The sequence below is a fragment of the Chiloscyllium plagiosum genome, chromosome 3 (genome assembly GCF_004010195.1).
Source record: "Chiloscyllium plagiosum isolate BGI_BamShark_2017 chromosome 3, ASM401019v2, whole genome shotgun sequence".
Lineage (NCBI taxonomy): Eukaryota > Metazoa > Chordata > Chondrichthyes > Orectolobiformes > Hemiscylliidae > Chiloscyllium > Chiloscyllium plagiosum.
In genome coordinates, this window is record NC_057712.1 from 64401903 (window position 1) to 64417560 (window position 15658).

Below are 15658 nucleotides of genomic sequence, written 5' to 3' on the forward strand. Positions count from 1 at the left end.
AGGGGAGAGGGAAAGAGGGTGTGGGAAAGAGGGGGAGGAGGGAAAAGGAGCGAAGAAAGGGGGAGGGGAAGTGAAAGGAAGGGAGGAGTGAAAGCAGAAGGGGGGGGCGAGAGAAAGAGTGAGAGGGTAGGAGAAAGATTAGATTAGATTACATTACAGCGTGGAAACAGGCCCTCCGGCCCAACAAGTCCACACCGACCTGCCGAAGCGCAACCCACCCATGCCCCTACATTTGCCCCTTGCCTAACACTATGGGCAATTTAGTATGGCCAATTCACCTGACCTGCACATCTTTGGACTGTGGGAGGAAACCAGAGCACCCGGAGGAAACCCACGCAGACACAGGGAGAACGTGCAAACTCCACACAGTCGCCTGAGGTGGGAATTGAACCCGGGTCTCAGGCGCTGTGAGGCAGCAGTGCTAACCACTGTGCCACTGTGCCGCCCATAGAGGGAGGGAGCAAGATAGAGAGACAGGGAGGGAGCAAGTGGAGAGCAAGAAAGACAAGTATGAGCAAGAGACTCTGTTCTTTAAGCCACTGAATAATGGCAAAGATCATGTAAAATATGGTACATTAATTTCAAACTCCATGTGAGTTCAAAGCATTGTTATACACTTACCCACAGGAACTGATGTCTCACAGTGGTAATAGCCATTTGGTTGCTTTTTCTTCTGCATTGAGCAAAGATGGAGACAAGTCACAATCTCATCACCCAAATAATGATCTTCAAAACTTTTATACAGTTCTGGAGAAAATTTCTTAATTCCCTGCAAAAGGTAAATAATTTTGTAGTGTTAACAGCAACGATCATAAGTCTGCGATCACTTCAACAGCAATAGTAGATATCACATAATCTGTGTTTGAAACCTTATACAAATTTTGTAATTAGACTGCTCACATTGCACCAAACAATTTAATGATGAAATTGCAATTCTCATTTTTCTTCAATAGGTACATTTCTGAAGGAAAACCTGTTTAGTTGTCTAATATATATAAATTGGTGAGAGGAGGATTTAAGATGGTCAGTTAGCTCAGTTGGTTAGATGGCTGCTTTGTAATGCAGAGTAACAGCAACAGCATGGATTCAATTCCCACACAAGCTAAGACTGCCTTAAAGACTCTCCTTCTCAACCTCTCCCCTTGCCTGAGACATGATGACCCTCAGGCTAAACCACTACCAGTCATTCTCGCTCTGATGCAAGGTAGTTGGGTAAGAGTATGGTATTTTGCGTGAATCAGTTGGAAATGCTGTATTTGTGCTGATACAGGATCCATATGCCATGTTGGTGGCTCGCAGCCTATACGTTTGTGAAAAGAAGAAAGAGAGCAAGAGATTTAGGGAGGGAATTGCAGCTAAAGTCAATGGTGTACCAAATAAAATTATAAATGCTGAAGAGACCAGATTAAATAACTTCTGTTTTAATTTATTCATGGGATGAGAGTGTCAATGAAATGGTCGGCAACTTCTGCTCACCTCTAAATAACTTAGAAAAGGTGTTGTTGATCTGGCTTCTTGAAGTGCTACTCCATGTGGCGGAGGTCTACCTAAAGTGCTGTTAGGAAGGAAGTTCATGGACTTTGATCCAATGACAGTGAAGGCAAGGCAACATAGTTCTGGATGGCATGATTGGGTGAGGCTCAGAGGGAAACCTGCAGGTGGCATTGTTGAATTTGGAGGGTGCCAGTGACGAACCCGAAATAGGTTTCACTATTCTCTCTTGTCGATGGTATACACTGCTGCTCCTGAGTATCAGTGGTGGAGGGGGTGGATGTCTGTGGATATGGTGGCAATAACCTGGGCTGATTTGTTCTGATGGTGTTAAACTTCGAGTGTTGTTTGAACTGTACCTATCCAGGCACAAGAGGAGTATTCAACCAAATTCCTAACATAGATGTTGGACAGGATTTGGGGAAATCAGGAGCTCAGTTACTTGCAGCAGAATTCTAAGTCTTCAAGCTTGTAATTGGTGTATTAATGTGCTCATTTCAGTTAAGGCTCAGATCCACAGGAATGTTGATGGTTGAGTATATTACAAAGATAATGGTGTTGTTAATTTCTGTAAAAGTCAAAGAGCTATGGGTGTATTCTGCCTTGTTGGATATAGACACATGCTGTGAATGTTACTTGTTACTCATCATTCCAAGCCTAGCTGTTATCAAAGTCTAGCTGCATATGTTCATGGAATGTTTCATCATCTTGGGAGTCATGAATCAGACTAAAGATTGCATATATCAAGAATCATACCCATTTCTGACCTTATGATAGAGGGATGTTCATTGATGAAGCAGCTGAAGGTGATTGGAGCTCTGACCTCACCTTGAGGAACTGGGACTCTTATAGTACAGTGATAGTACAGTTATAGTTCAAATCACACCTGCTTCTGAAGTGTGTTGATTAGAAAATATCTACTCTGAGGAACTAGGACTCTTGTGGTACAGTGATAAAGTCCCAACTCCTGTGCTAGGAAGCCTGGGATCAAGTTCCACCTGCTCCAGAGGTATGTTATAACATCAGAGTCAAGATTAGAGTCGTGTTGGAAAAATACAGCAGGTCAGGCAGCATCCAAGGAGCAGGAAAATCAATGTTTCAGGCAAAACTCCTTCATCAGGAATCAGTATGTTATAATATCTCTAGATTAGAAAGTATCGACCCTGAGGAACTGCTGGATTCCTGAAGCTGAGATGGTTAACCTCCAAACACTATAGCCAATCTTCTATTGTATTCCGTGTAACTCCAAGGAATAGATCTCCATCGTCATTAATTTTTAGAAGGCTTTTTTAAAAGTTCCATTTATTGTCCAACCCCAATTGCTCGAGAGGATGGTGGTGACCTGCCGTCTTGAATCACTGTGCTCCACTTGACGTAGGTAAACCCATAATGCTGTGAAGGAAAGTGTTCAAAGATTTTGAACCAGCAACAGTGAAGGAATGGTTTGGCTAGGATACAGCTAGTTCTCCAGCACAATTCTGCAATACTACTCCGAGGTTGCTAAGGACCAATAGGCTCTGCTGTGTCCAATGCTTTCTGCTATTTCCTGATATCATGCAAATCAAATTGGATGAAGACTGACATTTGACTTGTAGGGGAACTCAGGATAGGGAGTGCAGATATCTCAAAGATTTCTGGGACTGGAGGATACAACAGACATTTGTGAGTGGTGAGGCAATGGAAGAATTTAAAAACAAGGGTGAGAATTTTAAAACCAATGCATTATGGAGAGGAGAAGACAGGAATCTAGCAGGATTGCTTTGGGATGGCAGGTTTAGTGACATACTGAGTGAGTTCAAAGACTGCTGCTTAGGTCTCGAACTATTCAGACAGCCAGTTTGCAGTGTTGCTTTGAAAATTTCCTTGCAGAAATTGGAATACCAATATTCTGTGAAAACAAGCAAATATATTTGAGAAAAAAAATCATAATCCAGTCCCCTCAACAATGGAGAAGTGAGTCATAGACTTTTAATTCCATCTAATTGTGTGTGTGTGTGAGAGAGAGAAAGACAGAGACAGAGAGAAAGAGAGAGACAGAGACAGAGAGACAGTAAACGAGAGAGAGTGTTTACTGTTGTAAGAATGGGCAAAACAGTGTTTGCATTCACTGAATACAGGGTCATGGGCACCTACATGAAGTTGGTACACATCTGTACCAGTAGCAACACAGCTCAGAGTTCCCTAAATAGGCTGGAAGAAAACGAAGAATGCAAGTCAGCCTCTGGAATGCAGAGGTAGCAACAGTTTGAGAATCTAGTTTTATTTCTTGACCAACACAAAGAATATACTTCTTCCAGGATTTATGTGAACATATACTAACAGATTTGTGATATTTCAGTGCATCATATGAACACCTCATAGTAAAAATATTAAAAATGTTTAATAACTGGTGACATGTTTGCACACTGCATGGCAACGTTAACATAGTTATTAAATGAAAATTCGATTCCCACCACATTTCTGATCTTTCCTTCATTGCCTTTGACATTTTATCTTCTTAGGTTCTCTGCACAATGGCTGGTTCTTGACAATTATTCATGAAAGGGTGAATGGCTTACTCCTGCTCCCGCGTCCTATGTCCCTGCTTACTGAACCACAAAGTACCGTGATGCTTTACTAGTAATAGAGCAAGGAGACAGGCATCAAGTCTACCTCAGCCAGAACAGGGATCAAAAACCATAACGAGCACATTAATCTGATCTGCATGCTAGTTATCCAGACAATTTAGCAAACCAGCCAAGTACATAGCGACTGAAAGCAAATTCAGAGGCAAATTAATTTTTGGTGAACCTTTGCAGTTTCTGGTGGGGCTCTGAGTTACAAGGTAATTGCTTGGGTTCAGTTGGGATGAGGTTATTCTAATTTTTCTGTTTAAAATATTGAATATATCAATAATCTTTCAAAAATAGGGCAATGTAACTTTATGTTTATTCATAAATCATCAACCAAACTTATGTTTGCTACTAGTTTACAACTGAAAACTTGATCATTTGAATACACGGTCTACTACATATTTAAGCACTGTTCTCAAGTCAATCATTTTTTTACCTACTCCAATTTTAAGTCCATCACTTAAAAAGAATACAATTTCCAATCCATTCAGAGTGTCACAGATATAAAGAAAGTGTTAAATTTACCATAACATTCCTTGAAGAATAAAGCAAAATGTCAAGTCCATTTATAAATTTTATCTAACATATCAAACACTTTAATTTATCATTATGCACAATTAAATTATCAGTTGACAAAAGCTCAACAATTATAAATGATGTAGTAACTGGGTGACCTTGAACCACTTTGCTTATAATAACTAAGTTCAAACTGAAAACAATTGATTGTACAACTCATTTTAAAATGCATAAATGATAATGGTGAACCTGTTGAGATCTTGAATACAAAGTATTAGGTAGACAAAAGTACAAAGTTAGATAAGGTATATGGAAAATAAAAAATATATTCTTACTGTTTATATTAAGATGATTACAGTTCTACGGGTAGAATGTTACAAATTTGACAGGCATATAAAAAATGCAATATTGAACTGAGCCCATTGTTTACCAGATCTGATTGAACTTCTATTTAACTTCAATGAAAATTAAAATCATGTATGGAAAATCAAAGACTTTTTTTTTAGATTACTTACAGTGTGGAAACAGGCCCTTCGGCCCAACAAGTCCGCACCGCCCCGCCGAAGCGCAACCCACCCACACCCCTACATTTACGCCTTACCTAACACTACAGGCAATTTAGCACGGCCAATTCACCTGACCTGCACATCTTTGGACTGTGGGAGGAAACCGGAGCACCCGGAGGAAACCCACGCAGACACGGGGAGAACGTGCAAACTCCACACAGTCAGTCGCTTGAGGCAGGAATTGAACCCGGGTCTCTGACGCTGTGAGGCAGCAGTGCTAACCACTGTGCCACCGTGCCACCCAAACTCTTCTGTTTTAGAATCCTGCTAAAGTTTACAGATTCATTGTTTGATTCTAGTGACTTCAAGCGAACTGAGGAAAATTTCTGTTGGACTTGAATATAAATGATAGTTGATGAAAGGGAAAAGTGTATTTCTTAAAAGTCACTGACTATTAAATTACCACCTGTGCCGAAAGTGTCTGTGGCAAAAAAAAACTACTGAAAAACAAAAGCTTACATTTACACTTCAAATATTATGTGTGCAGCAAAACAATAGAATACAAAGTGCAGACAAGAATCTCACATAAATATCAGAGCCTATGTTAAGCGTCTTTTCACCATATAATTATTTTCTACTAGCAGCATGTTCTTTATATAACATATAGCTGAGAGGGAATTGATTGAAGAGATGTCAATGACCTAATGGATATCATACTAATTTATGGAATTAAAATAACCAAATAATAATACATGCAACCAATGGTGAGAATATTATTTCAAAGGACTTTAACAAAGATTCTAATTAGTTTCTCTGGCATGATTGCTCTACCGTACAGCAGTCATTATGTGAAACTAGTAGATCTCCTGTGGCATGAGTTGAAGGATACACAATGTGAAATGTGAAGCACTTGCCTCATAGGTGCAAAAACTTGGAGAGACACAACCTGGAGCTGAATTCTCATTTGTTCACTATTGGGAGTGGGGAAGAGTGAATAACGGGATGAGTTGAAACTTTATTGCTGGAACAGCACAGCAGGTCAGGCAGCATCTAGGGAACAGGATCCTATCGATTCCTCTCTGCACCTGAGCCACAGTGGCATATTAAACAGCTGATTTGGAGGTGCCAGTCTTGAACTGGGGTGTACAAAGTTAAAAATCACACAATACCAGAATGTAGTCCAACAGGTTTATTTGGAAGCACTAGCGTTCAGAGCGCTGCCCCTTCATCAGGTGGTTGTGGAGTATACAGTGTGGAGTTGTGGGAGCTAGTGTTTCCAAATAAACCTGTTTGACTATAACCTGGTGTTGTGTGATTTTTAATATTAAAGAGAGAGGAAGGGAAATGGATGTTAGTCATTATAGGGACTCTTATGTTTTGCAGTGCTTGGAGCAATATTTGGTAGAATTGCTTGGTATTCAAAGATATAAAGTTTTATCATTTTAGTTCGTTAAGTTCCAGCACAATCCCTGCACAACATTTATGACTCCCTAAGCTTAAATAGGATATTCCTTTCATGCACAAAAATTGCAAGTACAAGTTGCTACAAGCTCTTAAACAGTAATGAGTTTCTTTGTGTCTGCAAGACACTTTGTTGAGAAATTCTGGTTGCTATATGTAATAAAATTGTAAATATAAAATTCACCAGGAAATTAGCGGAACCTCCAAGAAATGAGGCATAAGAATTTTCTCAGAATTTAAGGACCATTCTTTCTGAATGCATGTCAGATGTTGGTAGATTGAAAAGCAAGCACAATTCTCCTTTCCAAAGTTACTTAAACAGTTAATATCGATTGTTTATAGTATTATTCAAGTTAACAAGGTGTCTAATTCAATCAAATGTGATGACTTGTTTTCTGCAATCATGGTCACACTGGCAAAAAAGGTTACATGTTTTTTTTTTGCAATTATAGCATTCATCTTTGATGTGCTCACTGCACAGTTGAACAAGTCACACTGAATTACATGTACCCATGAGCAAAATTTATTTCTCGTTGACAGGATGAAAGAGTTATTCAATGCTCAGCATTATATTTCAAACTACTCAAGGGACAGATGGGTTTTCTTTAAAAGAAAATAGTATAGAATAAGTCATTACAACCTGGAGCACAGCCAGGAAAAGAAATCATAGGCCCCTCTGCTTCTCCTATTTCCACGTACCTCTCCTTATCCATGACCTTAACCATCAACAGGTCTGATCAAGCACCTTTGCGATGTGTTTTGGTAAGTAGAATCAAAAAGTGCCACACAGGAGGCAGCCAGTCAGCAATTGAAACTGTACCAGTTCTTTTGAAGAGAAATCCAGTCAGTCCTTCCAACGGACTGGTTCTTTTGCCAATAGCTTAAAATGAAGCTAAATCAATGTTGTCTTATTATTGAGATTTCTGCCATTGGAAACAGTTTCCATTTAATTCAGTTGAAACCGTTCTTAACCTTATACACCTCCATCAAATCCTCTTAGGCTTATTTGCTCTTCAGGGAGCAACTTCAGCTTCTCGTAATCCCTTTGGGATGGTTTTAGTAAATTCCATCTGAGCTCTCTACAATGAAGTCACGCAGTAACAATACGTTCTATATTTGAATTGACATATGATGTACTTGAATTCTCACAGAAGGAGAATTTAGAGGAATTCATTGACATTCTGAATTATCAGCTCCCCATTAAAATCACAATACAGAGGAAAACATTAATTTCTATGATACCACAGATTTTAAAGAAGAACATTTGTCTCATCAATCCTGTCTGCCAATCTATAAAATCTGTTTTAAAGGCTCTCTATCCCGGGCATCAAATTCTGTGTAGTGCCAGCGCCTCATTGTCCTCAAATCCTCAATATTTCAAAATCCATTTCCTCTTAAAGGGTTAAAGGCAGGATTATTGGCAGTGTGGTGGAACAGAGGGATTTTGGGGTTCATGTCCCTCGACCCCTCAAAGTGCCACCCAAGTTGATAGGGTTGTTAAGAAGGTGTATGATGAGTTGGCTTTCATTAGCAGGGGGATTGAGTTTAAGAGCCACAAGGTTATGTTGCAGGTCTATAGAACCCTGGTTAGACCATACTTGGAATATTATGTTCAGTTCTGGTCGCCTCATTATAGGAAGGATGTGGAAGCTTTAGAGAGAGTGCAGAGGAGATTTACCAGGATGCTGCCTGGACTGGAGGGCATGTCTTATGAAGAAAGGTTGAGAGTGCTAGGGCTTTTCTCATTGGAGTGAAGAAGGACGAGAGGTGACTTGATATAGGTGTACAAGGTGATGAGAGGCAGAGATAGAGTGAATAGTCAGAGATTTTCTCCAAGGGCAGAAATGGATATACCAAGAGGGCATAATTTTAAGGCGATTGGAGGAAGGTTTAGGGGAGATGTCAGAGGTCAGTTCTTTACTCAGAGTGGTGGATGCACGGAATGCACTGCTAGTGGTGGTAGTGGAGTCAGATGCATTAGGGACATTTAAGCGATTCTTGGATAGGCACATGAATGATAGTAAAGTGAAGGTTATGTAGGTTAGTTTGATCTTAGAGTCAGATAAATAGTTGGATAGAGTCGGCACAACATCAAGGGCCGAAGGGCCTGTACTGTGCTGTACTGTTCAATGTTCAATGTTCTATGTGCGTTCACTAGTCTCCGCACTCTGGGTTAGAGAATTCCAGCCATTTACTTCCTTCAGAAAATAAATTCTTTCACATTTCAGTTTGAAGTGAATATCTCCTTATCCTGTAATTATGTCCCCCAGTTCAAAACTCTCCCACTGGTAGAAACATCTATTCAACATCTACCCTGTAAGTTCACTCAGAATCTTCAATGTTTCAAAAAGATCAAATCTCTTTCTTCTAAACTCCACTGAAAAAAGGCCTAATCTATTTAATCATGCTTGATAAGTCAACCACTGCATCCCTGGAATCAGCCAAAGGAATCTCTTTTGAATAGCCTCCAATGCCAGTATATCATTTCTTAAACATGGGGATTGAAACTGTACACAGTAACCCAAATGCAGCCTCACGAACACTGTACAGTTGTCACAAGACTTCCCCATTTTTAATCTCAAACATCCAATGAAGACCAAAATTCAATTTGCCTTCTTAATTACCTGCTGCACCTGCTTGCTGACTTGTGGTATTTCAAGCACAAGGACACTCAAATCCCTCTGTTACACTTTGGAGTGTCTCTCATTTAAATAATAATTTGCCTTTTGATTCTTCTTACCAAAATACAAGAGCTCACACTTTCAGACATTAAGCTCCACCTGATCATTCTCTCAATCTTATCTCACAGTATCATAGAATTGTTACTGCTCAGAGCCATTCAGTTCATTACGCCTGCACCAGCTCTCAAAATGAGCATCATTATCTAGTGTCCGTTTCTTGGTTTTTAACCCTGCCATACCTTTGCATACTATTTCCATCCAATGCCCTCTTGAATGCCTCAATTGAACCGAACTCTACATTTCAAGGCATGTATCTCATACCCTAACTACTCACTACATGAACAAGCCTTTCTCACATCATCTTTGTATCTTTTGCATATCACTTTAAATCTATGCCCCCCTTATTCTTGTTCCTTTCATGAGTGAGAATAGCTTCCATCTGTATACCTCATCCAACCTGCTCATTATTTTGAAAACTTCTATTAGATCTCCTTTCAGCCTTCTTCTCTAGAAGAAGAACATCCCTAATTTCCTCAATCTATCCTCATTAGTGAAGTTTCTAATTCCTGGAAGTATTCTTGTAAATCACTTCTGCATTCAATCCAATGCTTTCATATCTTTCCTACAACATTAGCCACAGTATAACAAATGAGATCCAACAAGTGTCTTATACAAGTTTAACATCAGGCCCTCTGCTCCTGTATTTCCTTTGGAATTGTACTCCCTATTTTGTATTGTCCTTCAATATTCTTTCTTCCAAAAGTAGATTAACTCACACTGTTCCACATTGAATCTCAGCTGCCAGCTATCTGCTCACACTAGCAATCTGTCAATATCCTTTTGGAGTTCCACCTCACAACTTACAATTTTTCTAAGTTTCATGTCATCTGCATTTGTTGAAATTGTCCCCTGTATACCAAGATCCTGATCAGTAATATTAGGAAAAGCAAGGGTCTCAATACAGATTCCTAGGAAACTCCATTACAAACATTCCTCCAGCCTAAAAAAAACCCGTAACCATTACTGTTTTCTATCATGCAAATAATTTTGTATCCATGTTGCTACTGTCCCTTTTATACCATGACACAGAACTTTCTTCAGTTCTGTTGTATGGCACTTGTTATGGACCAGACTAAACCCTCTCAAAATATAAGAAGAAGATAGCATAGACCCTAACTTTACTTATTTCAAAGGCAAGTGCCACGGGTTGTCTTCCTGATGTAATTTGATTGGTCAAACTACCAGTCTTGAAGCAAACGTACTTTATTCATATACTGTAGCTAAAATACAACAAAAACAATTGCAATAATTCTAATGGAAAACTTAACAGGATAATAGATTATTTAACTACTAAACAGGAACTGTTCCAATATAGTAACATCCCATAACCACACCCTGAGCAAAGGCGAAAGCAATATAATAGATTGTCTCATGTGCAATTCTATCAGCAGGGAGAGAACCTCCAGCTTTTAGCTGTAACAGAGAAAGGAAAAACAGCTTCCATGTCCAGATTCAAGACCCCAGCACCTGCTACTGAGTGCTAGAAATAAACAAAAATCTTCATTCTGTGGGAGCTTGACCCCACCCAATCAGGCTGCTTCTACTGTTGCAAATTTTTTTAAAAAGCCACAAGGCCTCGCAAGTTGTTTACTCCATTGGCTTTGGAGCAGACCAATCTTCACCACTGTCGCAACCTTTCTTCATAAAAGAAACAGGACAAAATACACTTCTTAAAGCCAAAATATCATCACACATTGCATCAAAGACTTTCTAGAAATCCATTTAACCATCAATAGCATTACCCTCATTGAGCCTGTGAACTTTCTAAAAAAGTCTAGTTAAGTTTATAAATAGACCCTTGAGTCACTCTTAGTGCTTTCAACCTGGAAAAGACCCATCTCCATCTTCGGTATTAACCAATCCACAATACATGCCTATACATTAGCTTCAATACTGTGAACTCCTATCTTGTGCAATAATCTTTTGTCAAAATTAATTGTGACACGTGAGCACCGCTGGTTACAGCAGCAATTCATTGTCCTAATATTTGTAAAGGAGGCAGTCTAAAGTCAACCACATTGTTGTGGTTCTGAAGTCATATGTAGGCCTGACCAGGTAAGGACAGCAGATTTCTTGCCCTTAAAAAAGACAGTAGTGAGCCAGATCATCTCTTACTATAAAGTTTGGGTGAAGATTTGTAGCTCGGGTGCTCGTTGTTGTGGTTCTGTTCGCCGAGCTGGAAATTTTTGTTGCAAATGTTTCGTCCCCTGTCTAGGTGACATCCTCAGTGCTTGGGAGCCTCCTGTGAAGCGCTTCTGTGGTGTTTCCTCCGGCATTTATAGTGGCCTGTCCCTGCCACTTCCGGTTGTCAGTTTCAGCTGTCCACTATAAATGCCGGAGGAAACCCCACAGAAGCGCTTCACAGGAGGCTCCCAAGCACCGAGGATGTCACCTAGACAGGGGACGAAACATTTGCAACAAAAAATTCCAGCTCGGTGAACAGAACCACAGCTATGAAGTTGGATGGTTAGTCATGATCACAGTGAATGGTGAAGCAGGCTGAAAGGTCTGAATGCCTATTCTTGATCCTAGCTTCTATATAAAGAAGTGGCTCCAAAAACAGATTAAAGTCTAATAATTCTGCAGAGATAAACTCGTCTCCTGACTCCCAAAATCTGTCCACCATCTATAAGGTACAAGTCAAGAGTGTGTTGGAACACTCCCCACTTGCCTGGGTGAGTGCAGCTCCAACAATACTCAGGAAGCCTGACACCATCCAAGACAAAGCAATCTGTTTGATCAGCACCACATCCACAAATATCCACTTCCTCCACCAGTGATTCTCAGTCACAGCAGTGTGTATCATCTACAAGGTGCACTGTAGAAATTTGCCAAAGGTGCTTTGACAGCACCTTCCAAACTCATGACCACTTCAACCTAGAAGGACAGGGGCAGAACATACATGGGACCACCATCACGTGCAATTTACTCTTCAAGCCACTCCCCACCCTGACTTGGAAATATATTGCTGTTTCTTCAGTGTCATTGAGTCAAAACACTGGAACTCCCTCCTTCACAGCATGTAGTTCTACCTACTATAAATGGGCTGCAGCAGTTCAGGAAGGTAGCTCACCAGCACTTTCTCAAGGACAGCTAATGATGGATGATAATGCTGACCTAGCCAGAGATGCTCACAGTCTATGAATGAATAATAACAAAAGAAAAAGAAAGGAGACCCATTATTAAAATTGTGATGAAGGAAGGGAACATTTATTCAAGTCTCAGATAGCAGAAAGCCTTCAGAAAAACCAATGAAAGAGGTGGACATTATGAATAAAGTTGTACACAGCAGGACTCAGTCAGAAAAACCTGTGATTAAAGTGAGCATCATTATTAAAGCTGCAAGCAATGGGATTCATTCAGTAACGCTGTTCAGCTAAACTGGAATAATTTATTTGGACTACAAATAGTGGGATTCATGTTGAGAAGCTGTGATAAAGGTGGAAATCCTCCAGTTTACCAACAGAAGGCAGGAATTCTCCACTTTATCCACAAAAATTGCTGGAAAACTCTCTGTTAGCAGCATGTCTATTAATGCAAAAGTAGTACTTTAATTTAAGTGATGAAGATAAATAAACGCATTTGGAAAACAAGGAAAAAAGAGCAGGAATAGGTCAATCAGCCCTTCAAGCCCATCCCTCTGTCTAATGAGATCATCATGAATCTTCTTCAACCTTGTTTTTCTGCGCAATCTCTTGATGCTCCTTCCTAACAGAAAGATGTTGTGAAAATTGAAAGGGTTCAGAAAAGATTTACAAGGATGTTGCCAGGGTTGGAGGATTTGGGCTATAGGGAGAGGCTGAACAGGCTGGGGCTGTTTTCCCTGGAGCATTGGAGGCTGAGGGGTGACCTCATAGAGGTTTACAAAATTATGAGGGGCATGGATAGGGTAAATAGGCAAAGTCTTTCCCTGGCATCAGGGAGTCCAGAACTAGAGGGCATAGGTTTAGGGTGAGAGGGGAAAGATATAAAAGGGACCTAAGAGGCAACTTTCCACGCATTTGGAAAACAAGGAAAAAAGAGCAGGAATAGGTCAATCAGCCCTTCAAGCCCATCCCTCTGTCTAATGAGATCATCATGAATCTTCTTCAACCTTGTTTTTCTGCGCAATCTCTTGATGCTCCTTCCTAACAGAAAGATGTTGTGAAAATTGAAAGGGTTCAGAAAAGATTTACAAGGATGTTGCCAGGGTTGGAGGATTTGGGCTATAGGGAGAGGCTGAACAGGCTGGGGCTGTTTTCCCTGGAGCACTGCGTATTCATGTAGTGCTGTAGACCACAGCAGCAGGAGAGGCAGACCTGCATTCAACCACAATCTGTAACGTTTTGCCAGGATAGCACCTCAGTCTGTCATTACCATCAACACCATCTATGGCTCAGTGACGAGTGTGGGTGAACATGTCAGAGTCAGAATCACATGAACCTTAATTTGATGCTAACTCAATGTTTGGGTGAAGATTTGTACAAAATCCCATGCAAGGACTGCACAAAACACTATATAGGACAAACAGGAAGACAGCTACCGATCCGCATCCATGAACATCAACTAGCCACGAAACGCCACGACCAGCTATCCTTAGTAGCCACACACGCAGACGACAAGCAACATGAATTCGACTGGGACAACACTACCATTATAGGGCAAGCCAAACAAAGAACAGCCAGGGAATTCCTAGAAGCATGGCACTCATCCACAAACTCCATCAACAAACACATCGACCTGGACCCAATATACCGGCCACTACAGCGGACAGCTGAAACTGACAACCGGTAGCGGCAGGGACAGGCCACTATAAATGCCGGAGGAAACACCACAGAAGCGCTTCACAGGAGGCTCCCAAGCACTGAGGATGTCACCTAGACAGGGGACGAAACGTTTGCAACAAAAATTTCCAGCTCGGCAAACAGAACCACAACATCTCTTACTAAAATTGATAGTGGTTAGATGGTCACCATTAGAGCAGTTTTGTGTCCCAAATGTTTGTTGACTAAGTGGCACTTTATCAAATGTCTTCTGGAAATCCAACTACAATACACTGACTGGTAATCCAATTATCATGTCTGCTTCTTATATCCTCAAAAGAACTTGAGCAAATTTGTCAAACATATCAGCCCTTTTTTAAAAAATTACATTTTGGAATTACAAGATTAGTACTTCTGGGTTCTGACCCATGACCCAATGCACAGATTAGAAATGTTCAAAATAAAAGAAAAAAAATCAAATGGACGAACCCATCATCTATGACTATCTCGAAATGTCAAAAATAATATCAAACCAAACCAAAAAGCATATAATTGTGCAACAATAGGTGGTAGGTCAGAGGATTGGTTAGAATATTTAAAAAAAAACAAAGGTAGAGGCTGGATAAGCTGGGACTTTTTTCATTAGAGCATAGGAGGTTTGAAGACTGACCTTATAGAGGCTTATAAAGTCACGAGTGGCATGGATAAGATGAATAGCAAAGGTCTTTTCCCAAGGTCAGGGGACTTCAAAACTAGACAGCATACATTTAAGGTGAGAGGGAAAAGATTTAACAGGGACCCGAGGGGTAATGTTTTCACACAGAGGGTAGTGAGTATATGGAGGAACTGCCAGAGGAAGTGGTAGATGTGGGTACAATTTCAATGTTTAAAAGACATTTGGACAGGTACATGAATAACAAAGGTTTAGATAGCCTAAAGCAGGCAAGTGTGACTAGCTTAGTTTGGGAACCTTGATCGGCATGCTCCATGATTTTCCTTTCACAAATTTCACATTCTACCATTTTTCCAATTACAGATGTTACATAGCTGACCTATAACTTCCTGCTTTGCCTTTTCCTCCTGCCTGGAACAGGTCCATCACATTAGAGGCTTTCCAATCTACTTGTACCCTCCTGGAATGCTAATATTTTGACCAATGCCTCCACTATCTCTGCAGCCACTTCCTTTAAAACTGTTGGATGCAAGTTTACCTACAGTCAAATTAGTTCGTCAAATACTTTGTCCATCCCAATAGAGACTATTACAAAATCTTTCCTCCTATTAATACTTTGCTTATTTAATGCCTTTGGGATATTTATAATGCCAATCATCATGAAGACTCATGCAAAAATATTGATTTAATTTACCTGCCATTTTCCTATTCTCCATTATCAATTATCCAGTCTCATCTTACAAACATTCTGCACTCAGTTTACCTGTTTTTGTACACATACAAAAGACAACATGCATAAGTTAGTAGTCTTACTTAAATAACTGACAGACAAGAATACTTAAAAGTTATGACTTTCACAGACTGGTGAGGTCACAACGAATGCACTTCCACCACTTAAGTACAAAGCTGGAGCATT

At 40.2% G+C, this 15658-nt stretch overlaps 1 protein-coding gene across 7 annotated transcripts in view; it reads right to left on the bottom strand.

Moving 5' to 3' along the window:
• The window catches only part of LOC122544271 (A-kinase anchor protein 7-like), a 192948-nt gene that overhangs the window by 109613 nt on the left and 67677 nt on the right, over window positions 1-15658 (bottom strand). For all 7 annotated transcript variants that reach the window (XM_043683364.1, XM_043683354.1, XM_043683346.1 and 4 more), the window contains exon 7: window positions 622-769. In XM_043683364.1, the coding sequence (XP_043539299.1) occupies window positions 622-769 (148 nt within the window). The remainder of the gene's footprint in view (window positions 1-621; window positions 770-15658) is intronic.